Consider the following 21,587-nt stretch of genomic DNA (forward strand, 5'->3'; position numbering starts at 1 on the left):
CAAAAGAAAAGAAAACAGCTGAAACTACAACAAAACCACGATTACAAAGTGACCAGTTGAAGAAGAACAACACCCAGAAATTGAAGAGAGAATCAAGAGATAAACTTGATCTGATTTTCTCTTTGTCCACAACTTCAAGTGGAAAAGAAGATAAATTTGGTTTTCTTTAATTCTATTATATGTTGATAATAAATTCAAGAAAACATATTTCCCATTCTTACGGTATTTATAGTTAACTGTTTGTATTGGAATGAATTGAGAATGTTAAGGGTAACGATTTGAAATGAGATGACTAATGATAGATGTCTAAACAACTATCTTCAAGTAAATTGTTTTTTATTTTCATTTCTTTTTTTTTACTCAAAATGGAATATTAATAACTTTTAACATATTGATTACATATATATACAAAAAAAGTTTCAAAGAATTAATAAATAAACCAAAAAGAGTGATGTATTTATAATTAAATAGTATTTGATTATAAAAATTTATTAGGGAAGATGTTGAATCATATTACTGATTAAACTTTATGAATGCATCAAAATAAAGTCGAAAAGTATACCTTTCATTCGATATGAATAAATATGTTGGTAGTTTAATCCAAATCATCATGTGCTGTGTGTTGATGATTATCTAAATGTGACTTTTCACATTATTAAATCTTATGATGTTTGGTTGTTGTTTGTATGATTGTTTTGATTGTTTTTGATCGAATTTACATTTAATAAATAGTAATTACTATTATTATTGTTATTGTTATTATTAAAACTATAGATTATTGATAATGATGATTGATTTGTACTTTGTTAATCTGTACTATTATTTAAACTGTTGCTCTGACTGCTGTTGCTGCTACTCGAGTTACTACCGTTGCTGCTCTTGTTGTACTCGACGAGATGTGGTTGATATCGCTTCTTTGGTGTGTTGAGTTCGTCACGCTCTTCGGCTGCGACAATATCGTCGTGGCAGAGTGCACAGACACGAACACGCTCGTTGACACCAAACTTTTTCAGGTAGAGTTTGCTGGATGCGCACTTGCCACAGAATACATTGCCACAGGAGCGACAATGGTGCTTACGAATGATGATGTTGAATTGCTCGGCACACAGTGTGCACTTGACAGACTTGTCTTCTTGCTTGACCCAGGTTGGCATCCAGCTGACTTGCCAGTCGATGGGTTGCGATGCGCGCGGCGACAACATCTGCTCTTCGCCGACCAGTCGACCGTGCAAATTGAATTTGATAATGGTTTCAACCTTTACCGATGGAATCGATACCTTAAAGTAGTGTTTGATACGTGAGATGCATCCGCGCGTCGACGGATAGACAACGTCGTCGCCAACCATCTGCGGAATGGTCACTTGGAATTGAGCGGATGAGACATCGTTGTCTTTGACGCGACTGTTTCGAATGTCAAAGTTGGCGGTCAACATCTTGGTCGATGCCAACGGCTGCTTGTTGGCAGAACCAGGCAGCATGAGGAAGATCTGTTGGAAAAAGTCGAGCTGCAACGACTCGATGCCAAACAACGAGAGATTGCGAATCTTGACAAAGAAGTGTACCTTCTCGCCGATGAAGCAGTCGATGTCGCCCAGACATACCGCCATTTCGATGGGACGTGACTTGTTGGTCCAGAGGAAGCGAGAAACACGCGCGTCTACAAATCGTCGCTGCATCATGAGACGCGTCAGCTGTGAGTTGCCAACACCGTGCACAAAGAACTCTGTGGAACGCGCAATCGAGGTCTCTTGCCATTCGCGACCCTTTGAGTATTCAATCACACACTTTGCAATGTAAAAGATCGAGAGGAAGTCGATGTAGTTTAGCGAGGGTGCCAAATAGCGCGGCAGTTGGATACTGAAAGAATAGTGATAGGTTCCCGGCTCCAGCTCCTTGGCGTCATTAGAACGCAGCAGCACTGGACTCATAATAGTCTGGCTACTACTTAGACCGCCACTACCTCCACCACCGCCGCCACCGCCTCCACTTCCTCCACCGCCATTCGTACTGGTTGTAGTTGTTGGAGCAGTATATCTATATGCAGTATGTGGATTATTACTATTACTATTATTACTACCATTTGGTAAATTGTTATTTGACGAAGATGATGAAGATGAAGATGATGATGGAATCGATGAAGATGATGAACCTAGAGGTGCAGATAACTTGGAAGCAGATCCAGTTGGTGAATAGGAGGTGGATGTTGTTGATGAGGTTGCCGGTATGCCGACGTCGGCATGAGAAGTGTTGGCTTGTTGTTGTTGTGGTGATGATGGGAATATAAGACGTGACTCTGAGTAAAACGGTATAATATGATTGTTGTTATGTAGATTCAGATGGTTGTGTTGGTCACTGTTGAGCATCGATTGAATATAGATCTTTTCGAAACCACCCAGATGTATCTGTATGGTATGCAAAAACTGTCTCTGATAAAGAGTCAAATGAACGGTACCATTGATTGTTTCACCATTGACAAAATATGATTTCTCCAATTCCACATGAACAGAACACCTTGAATATAATAAAGAAATAAAAGAAATTTAATGCGAAAAAAGAAAAAAAAGAAACAATAAATTAATATTTTAACTAATAATCTTTGAAGAATAAGTTTAAAAACATACATTTCATTAGAACTGACTTGTAGAGGTATATTTTGAGAAGTTGAAGGTGGAAGTGGTGGAAGTGTATCTACCAAAGCAGATGTCATTCTAGGTGTAAATGTTGTCATCTTTAATATTAGATAGATAGATTATATTATAAATATATTTTTTATAAAAAATAAAATAAATAGATAGATAAATATAAATGTAATTTTTAAAAACAAATTATTTGTTTTTGTTTTTGTTTTTGTTTTTTCTATTTTGAATTAACAACCACTAAACTAACACTGTGTAAGTTGTTATTGCTATTGTGTTATTGTTATTTTGTGGTGTTATTGTTATTGATATTTTACAACCTGTTGTGTTGTTGTTTGTTATATTAAATATTGTTTGAACTGGTATTGGTCTTGGTGTTGGTATTGGTATTGTTAAGAGTGAGAGTCTACTGAATGATATTACTGACTACTACATTGATATTGTTTAATAAAAAACAAAACAAAAACAATTCCTTTATTGTAAAGATAACAAGCACAGTGACCAGAGTGTCAGTCGTCAACAAGTCGACTGTTGTTTAAAACAGACACACAGTGAAAACTTTAAAGTTGTTTAAAGTTTTTTTTTTTTTTGTCTTTTTTTTTTTGATTTTCTTCTTGATTTTTTTTTGTTTGCAAACTGAGGGGAGGGAATTTGTGTGTGCTCTGGTCGATAGTATGGACGATTATGATAATCTCGATATTATTTTAGTTTCAAATCTAAAAAAAAAAAAAAATACAAAAAACCTGGTTATTATTTATTATTATTATTATTACTATTATTAAACAATTGAGAGTTGTAAAAAATGTAATTCTCTTTTAAACTGATCAAAAAACAAAAAACAAAACAAAAATCATTAATTAATAATAATAATCAATGGAAAATCGTGTTAAAGTGCGAAGAGAAAGAAAAGAAATTAATGATGATGATGTTTAGCCAATATCTGATAATATGATTCTATTTTGAATCACACAAGAATTCAGTCGCTAAAGAACCTCCTTTTTTAAAGGACCACTCATAAAAAAATTGAAATGGGGATCAATGATTTTTCAAAAGAACTTTCAATCAATGATCACAAAAAACAAATTTTTTTTTTTTTTCTGAATACTCAAATTCTGCAAAGGACATGCATGGAGGTGCTTCATTGTTTGGTTCCAAAGATAACCCCGACAATATCACAAAGTTAATTATTACTTTTTTTTTTTTTTTTCTTAATTATTTTGATCTTTCCATGCAATGTTGTTTAACAATTATTATCTTTGTTAAATAAATAAATAATTTCAAATAATTTCTTCATTTTATATATTTACCTTTATATTGATGACCAATACAAATTTATCAACTTAATTCACATAACCTAAATTAAAAATCAAAGTCCAAAAGGTCGCTTTTTTGTGTTGCCAATATCTAAAAAAAAAATTTGAAAAAAAATATTTCAAAATCATTATTTTAATTTTCAGGGATAGCTTTGCGTTCTACCACATAGCTACTATTATTTTATAATCAATTATTAAACTTACTTTAAAAAGCAAACACAAACAGATAATATTAGTCATAGTTTAGTTAGTATTCAGAGTAAAGAGTAAAACATAAGGAGTAAATCAAGTTCATAAAAAAAAAAAAAGGGTGTTGTTTTATGTGTAGGTGTATTTAAGTATGTATTGAAATTTATATTCAACTCACATCTCATCCCAGTCAAATCAAATAAATATCATCATATTAAACTTGACACTTTATCATTTTATCACACACATCCAACATTGAAAAACAAAAAGGAAAAAAAATATAAACTTGTTCACCACTGCTCTTTCATCCATCAATCAATCCATGGTTATTTTATCAATTTAGATTTAAATTTAACTTTGGGTTGATTATTGAAAATGAAATTCCAAATATGGAAAGAAAATAAGTGGAAGTGATATGATATTGTTATTTAAAACATAAATTTAAATATTTGCTTTTCACTTTTGTTTTTGTTATGTTTTATTACATTGATAATGTAAATAAAGTAAATCATAAATCAACCAATCACAGTAGCTGTACAAAACACAAATACATTGATAAAAACTAACAAACTCTTACTAACTAAAAACAACAAAAATTAATCATTTCAGATACTTAGTAATTGATTGATCAATTATTATTATTATTATTTATTGAAAGTGTGTGATTGATCACTAGAACCAAGCCACTCTATCACCAATAAATAAATAAGGAAAAGCTATAGTTCAAACACATTTTATTAAAAAAAGTCAAGACAAACAGTTACGGTTACTGTTTTAAACAAAAACATATATTGTAATCATGTTTAGTAGATTTTTAAAATGGCTTGAAACACCTGCTGAACCACAACAACCACCTCCACAGCAACAACAACAAAAACAGCAACAGAACGACGATGATTTGGAAACTAGTAATGAACCTATTCACTATACAAATGTACCGAGCAATCGTAATGTATTTGGAAATGTAGTTGTTAAGCCAGACGAAGTCTCTGTCATCGAGGAGAAGGAACTCTCTGACAAATCACTCACTGACAAACCTAGCAAAAACAAAAGCAACAACAACAATGATAGTAATCCTCTAGCAGATTCACAATCTTCACCAGTCGAGCGATCTCCAATACTCATTCACCAACCGACAGACTCTGAGTTGTTGTCATGGGAAGTCGATTCTAGCGGTAGCAACCATGAAGATTTCGAAACGTTTGTCAAACAATTCAACTCCAACAAACCAATCGACCACAGAAAACAAACTGAAATTCAATATAATACATGTGAGTATTGACAGTCGATAAACATTAATATTTTCATTTTTATAAAATTGGATTTCCATATTAATAAGTTTGTTTTCTATTCTTTTGTTTTTCCCTCTAGATGCTGAGATTGAACAATCAAAGAAACCAAAGCAAATTCTTGACTTTGAGGCACCTGTAGATTTGGCCACCGGTGAAGAATCGTCGTTTATGGATTTGGAAACTGGTAAGCCAGTACCCAAAGAACCGTTGGCAGGCGCCACAACAGTTACAACCGCAAAGATGGGTCAACATAAACTGCCAGCAAAGCTAACCAAGGAGAAATCATCGATTTTCGGTTTGGATAACGATGATCTCTTCTCAACAACCAGCAGCAGCGCCAGTGGTTCATCTCTATTGGCATCGGATTCCACATCCAACAATGCTAGCTTGATTGAGAAACTCGGTATTACCACCGGACTTGAATCAGGTCTATCATTGTTAAAGACCGATTTTACATTCCCAAAGGTTAATCCTGCTTCATCCAAACCAACTATATTGAAACAATCAGCAGCAGCAGCAGCAGCAACAACAGCAGCTACAAATGTAACAGTACCAAAGACAGCAGCTACAACAACAAATGTAACAGAACAAGCACCAGCAGCAACAACAACTACAACTGCTCCAAAGAAGAAAGTCAATGAAATTGAATCAATGTTTACAGATGAAATAACCATTGGATTAGAAAGAACACCAGTAAAACCAAAGGCAAAACAATCTGTCGATTCGCTATTTGGTGGAGATGATTTGTTTGCTAGTGTTGTGGCTGAAAAACCATCAAAACCAGCTGTCACCACTACCGCTCCAACCACTACCGCTCCAACTGTTGTTGCCGAGGTAACACCAACTGTTCCAGTAGCAGCAGCAGCAGCCACAACTACCACACCAACTGTTGAAACTGCACCAACTGTTTCTACACCAAGTAAGCCAACATCAACATCATTGTTTGAAGAGGACGATGAAGTTAATTCACAGTTGAACAGCATTATCAACAAAGAGTTGGCAGAGAAGAAGGAATTGGAAGAAAAGATGGCACAAAAGGCATTGGAGAACAAGAAGAAACAGAGTGAAATCGATGATCTCTTCAAGTTTGACAAGTCAGAGCCAGTTGGCAGTGGTTCACCAGCTACCAAGAAATCCGTTGATATCAACGATCTCGAGAAGAAATTCACAAAGAAACCGGCCAAGGTCGTCGAGGAAGATATCTTTGCTTCTTGGGAACAGGAGATCACCACCAAATCACAGACTACCAGAGATCTTGAGAGAAAGAAGCGTTTGGCAGAGGAAGCAGAGAAGAAGCGTTTGGCAGAGGAGGATGAACAAAACAGACTCATTCAAGAAGCTGAAAGAAAGAGACTCGCTGACGAAGCAGAGAAGAAGCGGTTGGAAGAGGAAAAGAAATTAGCAGAGGAGAAGAGAATACTCGATGAGAAACGTGCAGCTGAAGAAGCAGAGTTAAAGAGATTAGAGGATGAGAGACTGGCAGAGGAAGCCGCCGAGCAAAGAAGATTGGCTGAAGAGAAGAGAGTAGCTGAGGAGAAGCTTGCGGCTGAACAAGCTGAACAAAAGAGATTGGCAGAGGAGAAACGTTTGGCTGAAGAAGCTGAGCAAAAGAGAGTGACCGAAGAGAAGAGAGTAGCCTATGAGGCAGAGCAAAAGAGATTGGCTGAAGAGAAACGTGTAGCCGAAGAGAAGAGAGTAGCTGAGGAGAAGAGATTAGCCGAAGAAGCTGAACAAAAGAGATTGGCAGAGGAGAAGAGAGTAGCCGAAGAGAAGAGAGTAGCTGATGAGGCAGAGCAAAAGAGAATAGCCGAGGAGAAACGTTTGGCTGAGGAGAAGAGAGTGGCTGAAGAGAAGAGAGTTGCCGAAGAGAAGAGAGTAGCTGATGAGGCTGAACAAAAGAGAATAGCCGAGGAGAAACGTGTAGCTGAGGAAAAGAGAGTAGCCGAAGAGAAGAGAGTTGCTGAGGAGAAGCGTTTGACAGAAGAAGCTGAGCAAAAGTTGGCAGAAGAGAAGCGTTTGGCAGAAGAAAAGAGAGTAGCTGAAGAAGTCGAACAAAAGAGATTGGCCGAGGAGAAGCGTTTGGCAGACGAAAAGAGAGCCTCCGAAGAGAAGAGACTAGCTGATGAGGCTGAACAAAAGAGATTGGCTGAAGAGATGAGACTTTCCCAAGAAGCTGAACAAAAGAGATTAGCCGAAGAGAAGAGAGTTGCCGAAGAAAAGAGAGTAGCTGAAGAAGCTGAGCAAAAGAGATTGGCTGAAGAGAAGCGTTTGGCAGAAGAAAAGAGACTTGCTGAAGAGGCTGAACAGAAGAGATTGGCAGAGGAGAAGAGACTTGCTGAAGAAGCCGAACAAAAGAGATTGGCTGAAGAGAAACGTTTGGCTGAAGAAAAGAGAGTAGCTGAAGAGAAAAGACTTGCCGAAGAAGCCGAACAAAAGAGATTGGCAGAAGAGAAGAGAGTAGCAGAAGAAGCTGAGCAAAAGAGATTAGCTGAAGAGAAGAGAGTAGCAGAAGAAGCTGAACAAAAGAGATTAGCTGAGGAAAAGAGATTAGCTGAAGAAAAACGTTTGGCAGAAGAAAAGAGAGTCGCAGAAGAGAAACGTTTGGCAGAAGAAGCCGAACAAAAGAGATTGGCTGAAGAAAAACGTTTGGCAGAAGAGAAGAGACTCGCCGAAGAGAAGCGTTTGGCTGAGGAAGCTGAACAAAAGAGATTGGCAGAAGAGAAACGTTTGGCAGAAGAAGCCGAACAAAAGAGATTGGCTGAAGAGAAGAGATTGGCGGAAGAAAAAAGAGTAGCTGAGGAGAAACGTTTAGCTGAAGAAAAGAGAGTAGCTGAGGAGAAACGTTTGGCAGAGGAAGCTGAACAAAAGAGATTGGCTGAAGAGAAGAGATTGGCGGAAGAAAAAAGAGTAGCTGAGGAGAAACGTTTGGCAGAAGAAGCTGAGCAAAAGAGAGTTGCTGAAGAGAAGAGATTAGCTGAAGAAAAGAGAGTAGCCGAAGAGAAGCGTTTAGCTGAAGAAAAGAGAGTAGCAGAAGAGAAGAGACTGGTTGAAGAGAAACATTTGGCTGAAGAAGCTGAGCAAAAGAGATTGGCTGAGGTGAAGAGAGTGGCTGAAGAAGCTGAGCAAAAGAGATTGGCTGAAGAATCAAAGAAAAATCAATCAAACCAAACAGATATTTCATTGCCAGATTCTGATCACTCTAAACTCGTTCACCTTACCATTGGAAGAACCAAAGTCCAAGGTCGTAAAAAGCCAACCAGAAGACAATTGGACAAAGATGGTAAGCGTGAGAAACAAGTACTTCCCAACCTCAAAGAACTTGAACCATCTACATCCAACAGCTCTGGAGATTCCTCCAATGAGATTACATCGCCACCCAACGAACAAGAAACCAACACCACCACCACAACAACAACCACACCAAGCTCCACAGCCACTGGAAAAGTACTTCCAAAGGGTGCCGTTGCTTTGCCAGGTATGATGATGCCGAAATTCGATCCATCCGCTGCCAAACTCGGATTGAAAAAGACAACAGTCACCACTCCACCACCACCAACAAGCAGCAACAACAGCACTTCCAGTGGTGGAAGCAGTTCACCTGTATTGCAACACCAGTTGAAGCCAGTTGTTAGACCGCCAGTTGGTGGATCACAAACACCACCTCCAGCACCAAGAGCCAACCAATTCAATCGTACGCAATCGTTTGGTGGCGCACCATCGCCATCCGCTGTAAGCAAGCCAGCTGCCAACGACGGTATGAAAGCACTGGACGTTCTTCTCCAATGGGTCAAACAAAACACTCAAGGCTATGCAGGTGTCAACGTTGTCAACTTTACAACATCGTTTACCGATGGATTGGCATATTGCGCACTGCTCCACCGTTATGCACCAAAGGCAATCGATTTCCAAAGTTTGTCAAGTGCCAACCGTCTTGAAAATATGAAAAGAGCTTTTGAATTGGCTGAAAAGCATTTAGATGTTCCGGCATTGGTATGTTTGCTATTTATATTTATAACAACTATTATAATTAACAAACAAATATTAATATTTCAAACTTTATCTTAATTTGTCTATAGATGGATGCAAATGATTTAATGGATTTGCCATATCCAGAGAGATTGAGTAACATTACATATCTTTCCGAGTTTTATAAATCAATCAAGAGAAAAGGACTTTAAGAATATAATATAATATGTATAATATAAAAATAATATTTAATTAGAAATAAATTATTAAACTGTATCCAAACAACAACTAATAATTATCATAATAATACATAATTTTCTTTATTTTTTTTTTTTAAATTGTAATCAATGCAAGTCCACGACAATATCTCTCGGATTTATCATCTTGAAGTATTGATTCCCATTTATCATTGTCAATTGAATATCGGTAGTTGAAGAACAGTCCTTGGAGAACATAGATATAGTTGTTGCTGGTGTAAATCATCCTGTGGTCAACCATTAGAAGATCTTTGGCTGGTGTCAGTTCTCTGATTTCATTGGTATTCAGATTTAAAACAATAAATTTCGATCCTGAATGAGTGTAGATATTTCCTTTGCCATCTTCACAGACAGCAGTAGATTCCATCGATATATATTTAGTGAATTGAGTGTTGTCCAGTCTCGGTAACTCTATACAAGATTTTGTAAAAGGATCGATCTTTCTTATTCCTGTTGTTTGAACGGTGTACATTTGATTCTGGTAAAAGAATGAGAGTTCATGACATCCACCATAGAGAAAGAGAGTTGAATAACATTCGAATTTCATTGTTTCAATGTCGTATCGATATACTTCAGTGTTCTCCTTTCCAAAACCATCGAGAAGGTAAATATACTTGTTGCCATCGTAACACGCCGAAATAAAAGTTGTCGGTTTAATCGATGTCATCGTTCCACTGATATCAATAGACATTGATTCCAGTGAGAATCTTTGGTATTTGTTAGACGATAAAAGTCCGGCACCGCCAAAAGAATAGATGTATTTTCCAACACAAACAGTTGAGTTGTATGACCAGGCGTCATTGATATCTCCTCTGATTGAATGGATCTTGTGAACTTGGTTATTCCCCGTTGGAATCGATATTAATGACAGCCTATTGCTCCTATCAACAGAAAATATATAGTTGCCATCGAATACATAAAGATCCGGACTAACATTCACCAGCTGAAACAACTTATTAATAGAGGTTTTCCAAGTTTGGAGTTTCTTTGAATCCAATTTTAACCGTTTCAAAGATTTGGTTTGAAGTTGTTGATGAGATGACTCCATAGACTTAAAAGTATTATTAAACTTTATTATTGAATGTAGAATCGATATATCCAAAGTACTCTTATCAATCTTATTGTTGTGACGAAGATCAACATAAAAGATTGAATTGATATTTCTTGTAATGAAATCATTCAAATCCAAAGATTGTTGAATCGTTTGAATAATTGTTTCTATTTGATATTGATTGGTTGTATCTGTGTAGTTGCTATCATCATTTTGTTGACTATTATAAGAGTTCTGAGTACTGCGACTACTATTCTGACTACTACTATTACTTTGACTACTATTAATTTTATTATTACTATTGTTTATTGTTTCAATAATTTTATTCATGGAAACCAATTGCTTAACGAGTATATCTATTTCAATGATTAATTTATCTTTATCTTTGATTATTGGTTTTTTCAAACGATGTTCTTCAATTACGAGATATTCATGAATTTCTCGGAAGTGATTGGAAATTTCATCCTCTGTTTTCTGTAGTTGGTGAAAGATAAAAGACATATTTTTCAAATTATCAAACATTTCATTGATGCTGATATTGACGTTGTTGAATTTCGATCTGTTTCTTTTTCCAATGTTTTTCGTTTGACTACTATTATCACAAATACTATGAAGATTAGTTTGACTATTATTGTTACTGTTACTACCACCACTACTAAAACTACTACTATTACTATTTTGACTTGATGAATCAGAAAGTTTCCTATTTATATAGCTGAAATATGAATCTGATGTTACACTTTCTTTGATATCATCGACATGTGTGGAGGTGTGGTCACTGTGATTGGAAATACATTGTTTACAAAGTAGTGTGTTACAGTCGAAACATATTAATTCCAATGATCTATTATGATCTAAACACTTGTTATCTTTAACACTATCACAAAATATCATTATTTAAATATTTATTACACAATAATTTTAAAAAGATGTGCGACAATTATTTTTGTTAAACTTGATTATTAAAGTTGTATAAAATAAAAATTTTGATTGTTTTTCACTTCTGCCATTTTCATTTCCAGGAAATCCTTCTGCAAAATGGCAGAAGTGCAAGCCATTTCTTTTTATGAAGTTCAAGAATGATGAAAAAAATAAAAATCAAGAATAATTGATTTGAAAATTTTTGTTTATCATAATTGATCACAGTTTTATTCGATATGAGATGGGGAGAATTAATTTTCAAAAATAATCATTTAGATATCCAGAGAAATCTGAATTTTCTAATTAATTAAAAAAAAGGGTTTATTTGATTTCGATCTTGTTTCTTGAATATTTACTGAAAAATTTGAGTTTGGTTGGTGACTCTTTATTAACATGAAGATATTACCCTAAGATAAATAAACAAAAAAATGACAAATTGTTGTTGATATTGATTTGGGTATGGAGTTTGTGTTTTCAATCGTCCAAAACCAACTAAACAAACGATAAACAATTTAATATTTTTAAAGTTGTTTTGGAGATATCTCCAAAATTAACACTCAACTCAATCAACATCATTGTATTGCAACGATGTTTTTTTAAAACTTTTATTTTAATAAAATTTTTTTTGAGCCTCAAAAAAACAACACTATTCACAATTTGTCAATCAAAAAAATCAGTCATTTCATTTCTATACTTCTTTCATCACCTAGTTATAATATAATATTGTTAGAGAATTTATTTATGATTTTGTTGATTGACAAATCATGATGAACACAACACACCTTCACTTTACAATGTCAACATCAACCTCTATTGAATAAAAGCTAACACCATCCCCTCTCTCCCCTTCCGGTCATGTCACCAAACTATAGTTTCAACAAAAACTAAACTAAAAAAGATTTATGCAAACTGATCTGTATCAAATTTGTTGTTGTTGTTGTTGATTTTAATGATAATTGGGTTTTTAAAATTGATAAACATGCAGTATTTAAAGTCTATCATTCATTATAAATGTCTCACAAATCATTTCTACTAACAAACAACAAACAAATACATTTATGTAACAAACATTATAACTAAAACAATAAACTACAATCATTTTTATAAATTTCAAACACAACAACAACAATGTCAACTGATGCGTTAAAGAAACTACAGATTGTAAGTGTTATTAATCAACCACTTGGTTTAATTTGATAACACTATATCAGAAAATTAATATTTATTTATTTATTCTTTTTGTTTCGTTTCTTTTGCGGTTGGTTTGATTTCTATTTCTATTTCTATTGATTTTATTAAATTATTATAGTTGAGAATTTGGAAGCTGGGTACAAATCTTGACAAAGAGGAGTCGGATGGTTTGATCAAACAACTACAGTGTCATAAAGAGTTTATCTCGGTGCTTGAAAGTTCTGGTTTGGACATCGATGCTATCTTGGCTACAATTGGCTCCTTCCCAACTTTGTACATCAGACAAATACTCATTCTCTGGGCAATATTTCAAACGACTATTAGATCAAATCAAGCTGTAAGTGTTTTCAATTTGCAATGATAAATCTAAAGACACTTTGAACTAATCAATATCATTTTGCTTCTTACTCTACTATTGATATTTGCAGAATAAATATCCACTTGATGCAATTGATCGAGTTCCAGAGGAAAGAGGACCAAAGAATAAAGGCAATTGGAAATCCAGTACCATTAGAAAGACTAATTCCTCCAAGAAGAAGAAAGAGGAGTTGCGACAACAGAAAGAGATGGAGCAACAACAAAAAGAGATCGAGCAACTAAAGACGACAACCACCAACACCACAAGAAAGTCAAAGGCAACAAACGATTCTGTTGCGCAAGCCATACAGCCACCAACCAGAAATAGCAATGGTAGAGGTAGAAAAGCAAGCAAGAAGGTTGTTGTTGCGCCACCTTCAAGTCCCATTGTAACACCTACTCTTTTACCTGTTGCCAATAGTGTTACTGCTACTGCTACAGTTATTGCTCCTGTTACTGCCACTGCAGTTGCAAAGACACCATCGAGAAAGAGAACACAAGCACAAACGGATAGCTTGTCGACATCCGTTCAATCAAACACTTTACAATCGGTGCCCGTAGCTAAGCATACAGCCATCGAGACTGTTCCACCAACTCAACAATACGGTCTTTACTATCCATTCCCGTTTTACTATGAGCAATGTGGTAATGCCGTCCCTCAGATGTATCCACACCTGGTACTCTCTACATCTTCATTGGATTCCTCGCCGATGTTACTCTCTTCGTCATCCAACGAACATCCCAACAAGAGAGCCAAGATAGAGGAGGAGGAGGAGGAGGAGGAGGAAGAAGTAGAAGAAGAAGAAGAAGAAGAAAATGTAGAGAGTGACATCACCAGTGACTTTGACAGTGACAGTCAAAGCGATAATGATAGCCATCAAAGCGATAGCGATAGTCATAGCTATCAAAGCGATAGTGATTATGAGAGCGATGAAGAAATTGAAGTTGAAGCTCAAGAGCTAAAAGTAGAAGTACAACCACAATCACAACAACAACAACAATTTGTAAAAGTAGAGAAAGATGAAGAATTTGAGGATTTTGAAACATCGTCGGATTCAACAACAACAACAACTACCACTACCACAACAACAACATCTGCTAATCTACCACCACCATCACCAACACAAATACAACCGTTACCAATGACATCACAAGTACTTGTAGATACTACCAATAACAATCTAATGGATGAACACTACAATCATATGAATATCAACAACAATATGTATTATGATCCATTCTATTTCATTGGAAACAACATTGATTCTGGCTATGGCTATACCTACTCCGATGCTTTGAACAACAGCTACATTCCAATCGCACCTGAATCATTCTACAACACTCAAAACTCAAACAACTATGATGAAATGTTTCAATACTCACTTTAATAAAACAAAAACACAACAACTACAACTACAACTAACAAACTACAACTATATTTTCTGTTATAAATTGTATTACCAACCAACTAACCAGCCAATCAACCTTTAAATAATTATTCGATTTGTTAACTTTAAATTGGTTAAACAAATAAAATAAATAAAATAAAACATACAAATAAAAAATCAAAAAAAAAAAAAAACAATTTGCAAAAACAAAAAAGTCATTGGTCTGTGTGTGTGGTAAAAGCCTGGGTGAGTGTCAAAACAAACAATTGTTAATGCTTAAAATTTTAATTGAAAATATCTATTGTTTTATTTATTTATATAAATATATATGTATGTAGTAATTATATAGAATAGTGGTGATATGGAAGATAAATTTGTGTTTAATTAAGAAATAAATAAAACTTAGTTGTAATAATAGTAGTAGTAGCAGCAATAAGCATTTACTTTTTTTTTAAACAATTACATTACATTATAATTTTTCAATCTTTGAAAAAGGGAAATTTGTAATAATAAAATAAATACATTACTATTTATATATATAAATAAATAAATATTAGATATTAGAATCTATCTTTTAAAAAAAAAATATTAACCAGACAGAAGTAAGGGAAAGAACGAAAAACAACAAGAGTGAAGAAAGTAAATAAATTTATCAGATATGAGTAGTCACGCTATCACTATTATTTCGGCTATCATTGGATGGGCTTACTTTTTTGCATGGTCACTCTCATTCTATCCACAATTATATTTAAATTTTAAGAGAAAATCGTATGTATAGAAACACAGAGTTATAGTAAATCTCTTTATTTCACATCGAAAGTTGATCTAAACTTACTAATATTATTGTATAATTAATGTTATTGTTATTAGTGTAATAGGATTATCTTTTGATTTCTTATTGTTTAATATTACAGGTTATATATGTTACTCCGTTTATAATTGTGTATTGTTTTGGGTACCTTTTGTAAAGGATGAATATCTACACAAGTATGGTCCACCCATTCCAGTTCAACCAAATGATGTGTAAGTTATAATTTCGAGTGGAGCTTGAAATATGAACAAACAAATCTAATTAAAAACTTTAATCTTTTTAAATAATATTATTTAGTGCATTTGCTTTACATGCACTGGTTATTACTATTTTAACTATTATTCAATGCTTTATCTATGACCGAGCAGGTCAGAAGAATTCAATCTACTCCATCGTAATTGGTATTGGAATTTGGGTGTCGATTATCATTGTCGTTGGTTTGGGTGCAGGTCATGTTGTAACTTGGCTATGGATGATCAACTATCTCAGTTATGTCAAATTGTTCATTACATTCATTAAGTACGTACCACAGGCATGGATCAATTACAAACGTAAGAGTACCACCGGTTGGAGTATTGGTAATGTACTATTGGATTTCAGTGGTGGTATTCTATCATTACTTCAAATGTTATTGGACGCAGTCAATGCAGGTATGTTAAACATTCAAATTCGCATGTTGTTTGTTGATAGATCAGTTTTAACTTACTTTTTATATTCTATAGATAATTGGAAAGTATTTATTGGTGATCCAGTTAAATTTGGTTTGGCTCTCTTCAGTATAGCATTCGATATTCTTTTTATGATTCAACACTATGTTTTATATAGAAATGCACATAACAAGCCTGGATATCAACAAATTCAAACACCACCAGAATCATTCGAAGATATCTCACCAAAGAGTTTCGATGAGAAACAAACATAATTAAATCGATTTTATTTATAACTTATTAGAATAGTTTCATTGGTTTACATATTTCTTTACAAGATGAATCTGTTGTAATAAGATCAATCTATTACTTTGTCATCAAATTTGAAGCCTAATGGGATAAACACTTTGCTCTTCACTTCGAATGATAGTGGTCGAACACTCTGGTTAAAAGATTAATAAGTACATACATAGGATTATTGATTCTAAATATCGGTTTTATTTAATACATAAAGTATGAGTTATCACTTTTTTATTGATTTATTGTTATTTTTATTTGTTATTTAATTCGTTATATTTTTGGATATGTAATACATGGTTGGTTTTTGATTTGTTGTGTTTTTTTTTTTTAGTTTATGGTGTCAAATGAGTATCGTTTAATAATGATGTTACTGGTGTCAAAGATGATGGAGTAAGTGGGTTTGGTTGAGGTGGTGAAGAGGATGTCGATTGTTCGTCTTCGTGGTCGGTAGTGATAGAATCGACATCGTCGTGACTTTGTACCGATTCTAATGCTGCTTTCATTTGATCCTCTATAGTCTTTTGAACCAATTTCAAATCTTCTTCGGTCTCGCTGTCGACGTCGGCGTCTGCACCGGAAGCAGAGTCCGATCCGGAATCGAAATCTTCAAACTCCACGTCGGAATCGGTGTTGGCACCGGTGGTCTTACTGAATTCCTTAATTTTCGTAATGTTTTCCGCTGATGGCGATCTTCTCAGGGTTTGTGTCGACGACATGTGAGTCTTGGTGGAGAGTTTGTTGGCGACCAGCGACATGAGTGTTCTTGGTGGCGATAGTGCAACTGAGTGTTTGAAATCTTCGGGTGGCCATCTTTCGTCGGGTGCTCTCAGCTTATGTCGGGTGGTGCCATGCGAAGATGCAGTGTTGCTGAACGATACGGTGATAGGGAAGTATCGGTTGATGGAATTCAAATTCATTGGCGAGAGGTAGTCGGCTCCAATCTTGACACCGACGTTGATGGACGCTGTCGGTTCCCATGGTAGAATCTTGATTACTGGCGGATTGATCTTGGGAGGAGTGCTGACCTTCTTGTTGAGGAATCGCTCACATGCAGCAACCATAACCTGGTCATTGGAGAGCTCTGCGTCTTTCTTTAGCTGTTGGATGGCGTCACGGTCATTCAGTAGAATGGAGATCTGTAGCAAATAGATCGATTCACCTAGGATTACAAAACATTCTTTTGCCAGTTGATAGTAACCGGCGTTCATACATTCACGTCCGAAATCACGGATATATTCTTTCAGCTTGGTGAGTTGGCGACGATCGCTCTCCTTTGAAGCTTTGTTGTACTCTTCGGTAAGATAGCGGTGTGCGTCCACATACTGCTTCGATTGCCATGCTAGTCTGAACTTCTCAACGGAACTCAACTTGTTCTGACATGGACGCATCTGGTTAGCCAGTGAGTAAGCCAAGTCGGCAAATCCACGCTCACGCAAACGATCCAAGATGTAACGTGAGCAACGACTATGGTCGAAACGTGAAACTACATTCTGTAGATACAGTCCTATGGTTCGCTTATCGGGAGACAGCCAGCTTGGCAACGCCAAGAGTCCAGCAATCAGCGGCTCCAGCAATCCTGTAGACAAACAATGGATGGTGGTGTCGAAACGGCCGGGCACACCGACACCTGCATATCCATAGAGTATACGATCCGGTAAAACAGTGGCCAAGTAGACAGGTGAAAGACTAATCGAAAAGATGGGACGTGGTGCCAAGTTGTTTTGCATTGTCATGTACATAATGTTGGTCGGTGTCGTGTAGATCAGTGTCCATTCCAACCAGTAGATCGATCCAAAGTAGCGTGAATCCGAGCGGTGTCCAGGTGGAATTCGGGTTTGTGTGATAATGGAGAGTCGCGAGTTGGTTATTACAATACGCATATCGGTCATGATTGCGCAAACGCTATTGTTGTGCTGGTCGGATTGCCATTCGATACGCAAAACATTTTCGTTTTTGTAGAGATTGAGAGCACGCGATGTATCGACCGCATAGTTATCGATGCCCACCGAACTGTTGATATTCTTTGAGAAATAGAGTGACGAAGTGTCGTGACTAAAGTATTGTACGACACGACCCTCGTTCAACGGTGTTTTGTAGACCGAGGTGACACGTGGTGCCAGCTGAGTCGATTTGAACGACGACAATCCCTGTGCAGTGACACTAGCGATCTTTGCCAGCTTTCCATCCAAACCGAGCACCAAAATCTGCACTGGTTTCGTCGACAATATAACTGAATCGATTCCATCGCCCTGTTGATTGATACCACCGGAAACATCACAAATCAAATACTTACTCAACATTGTCTGAGTAGTAGTTGAATAGCTATCATATATTAAACTAACCAATTGAAATTCTGTATTATAATTAAAACTCTTTGGTTTACATAATTCATCTTGTCCCTATATGGAAATAAAAACAAATATTAGCATATTACGAATCATCTTTGGATTTACACAACTTACAATTGGAATTAATGGGTTGGTTATTAAACGTTTTTGTACTCCATTCAATGGAATATAGGATTTGAGATAGGTTCCATCAAAGAATATTAATTCCGGTGGATAGTTGAAGGTGTGTTCGGGAGTGAGGAAGAATCCGAGTGGCAGCGGAACGGTTGAGACTAGCGGGAACGACGATTGAAGATGATCGAACGAGTTGATTGAATAGATGAATTGGTTGATGTGTCTGATGCCTAGGAGCGAGCCACCGAGTTGCGCCAGATCCCATTGGAAGGTGAGGTAGTTACGCGTGGGATGGAAAATCACTTGAATAGGATTCAACTTGGGTGTCGACAATGGCTTGGCATACTTTGAAAGGTAGTGAAGCGTATCGTTGTGTGGCGATGGTATATAGGTTGGCACTTGATTCGATTGTACCACCGATTTCATCTGTTGATTGACTTCCCATGCCGACAGCTCCTCGACACCATTGATATTCACCGACAACACAAAGAATATCGGTAACTGAGGATGATGTGTAACCGATAATATTGTATTTCCTCTACATATAAATCCACTATTATTTTATAATAATTGTTTAAAAAAATGAATAAGTATTTTCTTCTTGTTTTTCAATGCTTCATTTTCTTCATTTTCTTCTTTTTCTTCATCATCTTACTTTGCAATAATCTCTGGTGAACCACCAGCAGTTATATCACCATATACCAATGTTAATCCAGATGATCCAGTCATTACCATGTATTTACCTTGTGTCGCTTCGAAAGCGAGGAAGAAGTTGTTAGAGTGTTCGATGTTTCGCGAGTTTTCATATGATACAAAGTCCTCGAGATTGTGGTTCGCCATTTGAGAACGTGTCTCCCATATCTTGAGTGATCCATCTACACTAACCGATGCCAAGATCGACTTGGTTGGATGATGAGCCAACGATGACAGTGGTCTCTTATGTCCTTTCAATTTATATGGTAGTGATCCTTTAATTTGACAATCCACAACTAATAACAATAATAATATTAATAATAATAAGTAAAGTAGATTGATATGATATTAATATATGTTATTATTTTTCAGTTCTTTTTCATGAGTGATTTGTTTACCATTGATATCTTTAGAGTTTGCTTTTGAGTAGAATAACATCTTTTGTGAATTGGTTCTGCATGTGACTGCTCTGTTGTCAAACTGCTTCAGTGGATGAACGATTGTCAGTAGTTTGTGTGACTCTGTATCCCATTGGTAGATCAATCCTTCATCAGAGAATCCCACCAATATCTTTGAGGTATTGGAAGGTGATGCGTTTGGTCCACTTATATAATTTAGAATCGACAAGAATCTAATCGATTCTCTCTGATCAATTGTTATCTTTCCAATAATACTCTGTGTCAATAAATCATACACTAAATTAGTTTTTTAAAAAAATAGTAAGTATAATAATAATAATTTTGAAAGAATAAGATGTTTTGTTTTGTTTTGTTTTGTTTACTTACTATATATTTCATTTCTTACGGATACATAAACGATTGGAGCGGTCGGGTGGAAGCAAACGCTGGTGAATATCGGTGTTGTGAAGAGCGGTGAATCGATAGAGTTGGTGGAGATTGCACTTCCGTTGATGACGCCGTTGTGTGTTTGGAATTGGATAGACGATTGTCCGGAACCTGATCCTATCGATATTTGGTTGGCATCTTGATTCGAGTTGGAAGTGGCTGAAGATCCACTACCGCCAGTACCACTGCCACTGCCACTACCACTACCACCAGTTGAGTCCGATCCACTACCGCTTGGCACAACTATGATACCGCCACTCGATGGCGATGACTGATGTGTTGATACATGGTGGTATACACCGCTGTTTGAGAGTTGCGGTGAGAACGATGTCTGATCCGATGAGCTCGATGACGATAGCTGCTGAGCACCACCATTCAAAGTGATCGATGGATTGGCCACTGATCCATTCTGATGATGATGATGGTGATGATGATCATTCTCTGTAATCTTGATCACCGTTGAAGATACAATCGAATGATACGCAGCTGATTGTGTATTCGATATCTTTATATTCGAACAAACACCAATCTTTAACATCTTGCTATATAATATTACTTTATACTAACTATACTTTACTATACTATCTATACTATACAAAAAAAAAATAATAAAAATAATGAGAATATTATTTAAAAATACAAAATTTGTTTATTGATATCTATATTTTATTTATATTAGAATCAATATATCTAATATCCTATCTATATTCGGAGTGTTTTTTGATTTTATATCTATATAAAGCTGCTTAGAAGTAGTGAAAATAGACTATTAAAAAAAAAAAAAATTTTTAAAAAAATTCAATTTTTTTTTTTTTTTTTCAAAGTTTGTTTTGTTGTGTTTAGATTCAGATAAAAATGAATCATTTTTCACTTAATAATAATAATTGGTTTGATCTTTAATTGATATCTAATTATAAGTTTTGATTGATTAAGATAAGATATAAATATAGTAATAAATAAAAAAATAAGATTTTTTACATTTTTTTAAAATAATAAATATATTTTTTTTTGATTTTTTTTTTTTTTTTTTCAAAGTTAAGTTGTTAAAGTATTAATAAACAAAAAAAAGATAAATTAGTTAATTGTCTTGAAAGAAATAACCGATGGAATCCCACATAAGTTGTGATTGAATGGCTTGTTGTGGTGAGAGCATATCAATGTTCCAAACGGAGAGTCCACGAAGATTCATTTTCTTGGCGAGCGAAACTTTGATTGTCAGTGACTCGGGATTGTCGTACCAGACTTGACGGAGTGTTTGAGTGGCTGGA

At 35.5% G+C, this 21,587-nt stretch overlaps 6 protein-coding genes across 6 annotated transcripts; 3 read left to right on the plus strand and 3 right to left on the minus strand.

Annotated features, from left to right (window-relative positions):
- Positions 1-806: 806 nt before the first annotated feature.
- On the minus strand, positions 807-2,728 carry adcD (FYVE-type zinc finger-containing protein; the record flags this gene model as incomplete). Its single annotated transcript, XM_020571343.1, has 3 exons — positions 807-1,487; positions 1,602-2,511; positions 2,622-2,728. The coding sequence occupies 3 exons, from the start codon at positions 2,726-2,728 to the stop codon at positions 807-809; spliced, it is 1,698 nt and encodes a 565-aa protein (XP_020438617.1).
- A 2,209-nt stretch (positions 2,729-4,937) lies between these two features.
- On the plus strand, positions 4,938-9,608 carry PPL_00308 (uncharacterized protein; the record flags this gene model as incomplete). The annotated part of the gene is made up of 3 exons (XM_020571344.1): positions 4,938-5,409; positions 5,510-9,420; positions 9,507-9,608. The coding sequence occupies 3 exons, from the start codon at positions 4,938-4,940 to the stop codon at positions 9,606-9,608; spliced, it is 4,485 nt and encodes a 1,494-aa protein (XP_020438618.1).
- Positions 9,609-9,729: 121 nt separating this feature from the next.
- Positions 9,730-11,598, minus strand: PPL_00309 (uncharacterized protein; the record flags this gene model as incomplete). Its single annotated transcript, XM_020571345.1, has 1 exon — positions 9,730-11,598. The coding sequence occupies one exon, from the start codon at positions 11,596-11,598 to the stop codon at positions 9,730-9,732; it is 1,869 nt and encodes a 622-aa protein (XP_020438619.1).
- Positions 11,599-12,753: 1,155 nt separating this feature from the next.
- On the plus strand, positions 12,754-14,561 carry PPL_00310 (uncharacterized protein; the record flags this gene model as incomplete). The annotated part of the gene is made up of 3 exons (XM_020571346.1): positions 12,754-12,786; positions 12,935-13,153; positions 13,245-14,561. The coding sequence occupies 3 exons, from the start codon at positions 12,754-12,756 to the stop codon at positions 14,559-14,561; spliced, it is 1,569 nt and encodes a 522-aa protein (XP_020438620.1).
- A 658-nt stretch (positions 14,562-15,219) lies between these two features.
- On the plus strand, positions 15,220-16,294 carry ctns (cystinosin; the record flags this gene model as incomplete). Its single annotated transcript, XM_020571347.1, has 4 exons — positions 15,220-15,329; positions 15,432-15,584; positions 15,670-16,022; positions 16,095-16,294. 4 exons carry the CDS (start codon positions 15,220-15,222, stop codon positions 16,292-16,294), a joined length of 816 nt encoding a protein of 271 aa, XP_020438621.1.
- A 357-nt stretch (positions 16,295-16,651) lies between these two features.
- PPL_00312 (WD40 repeat-containing protein) lies at positions 16,652-21,508 on the minus strand (the record flags this gene model as incomplete). The annotated part of the gene is made up of 8 exons (XM_020571348.1): positions 16,652-18,718; positions 18,782-19,334; positions 19,437-19,770; positions 19,873-20,078; positions 20,256-20,861; positions 20,883-20,909; positions 20,960-20,978; positions 21,421-21,508. 8 exons carry the CDS (start codon positions 21,506-21,508, stop codon positions 16,652-16,654), a joined length of 3,900 nt encoding a protein of 1,299 aa, XP_020438622.1.
- Positions 21,509-21,587: the final 79 nt, after the last annotated feature.

The sequence above is a fragment of the Heterostelium album genome (assembly GCF_000004825.1).
Source record: "Heterostelium album PN500 unplaced genomic scaffold PPL_scaffold1, whole genome shotgun sequence".
NCBI classification, from domain to species: Eukaryota; Evosea; class Eumycetozoa; order Acytosteliales; family Acytosteliaceae; genus Heterostelium; species Heterostelium album.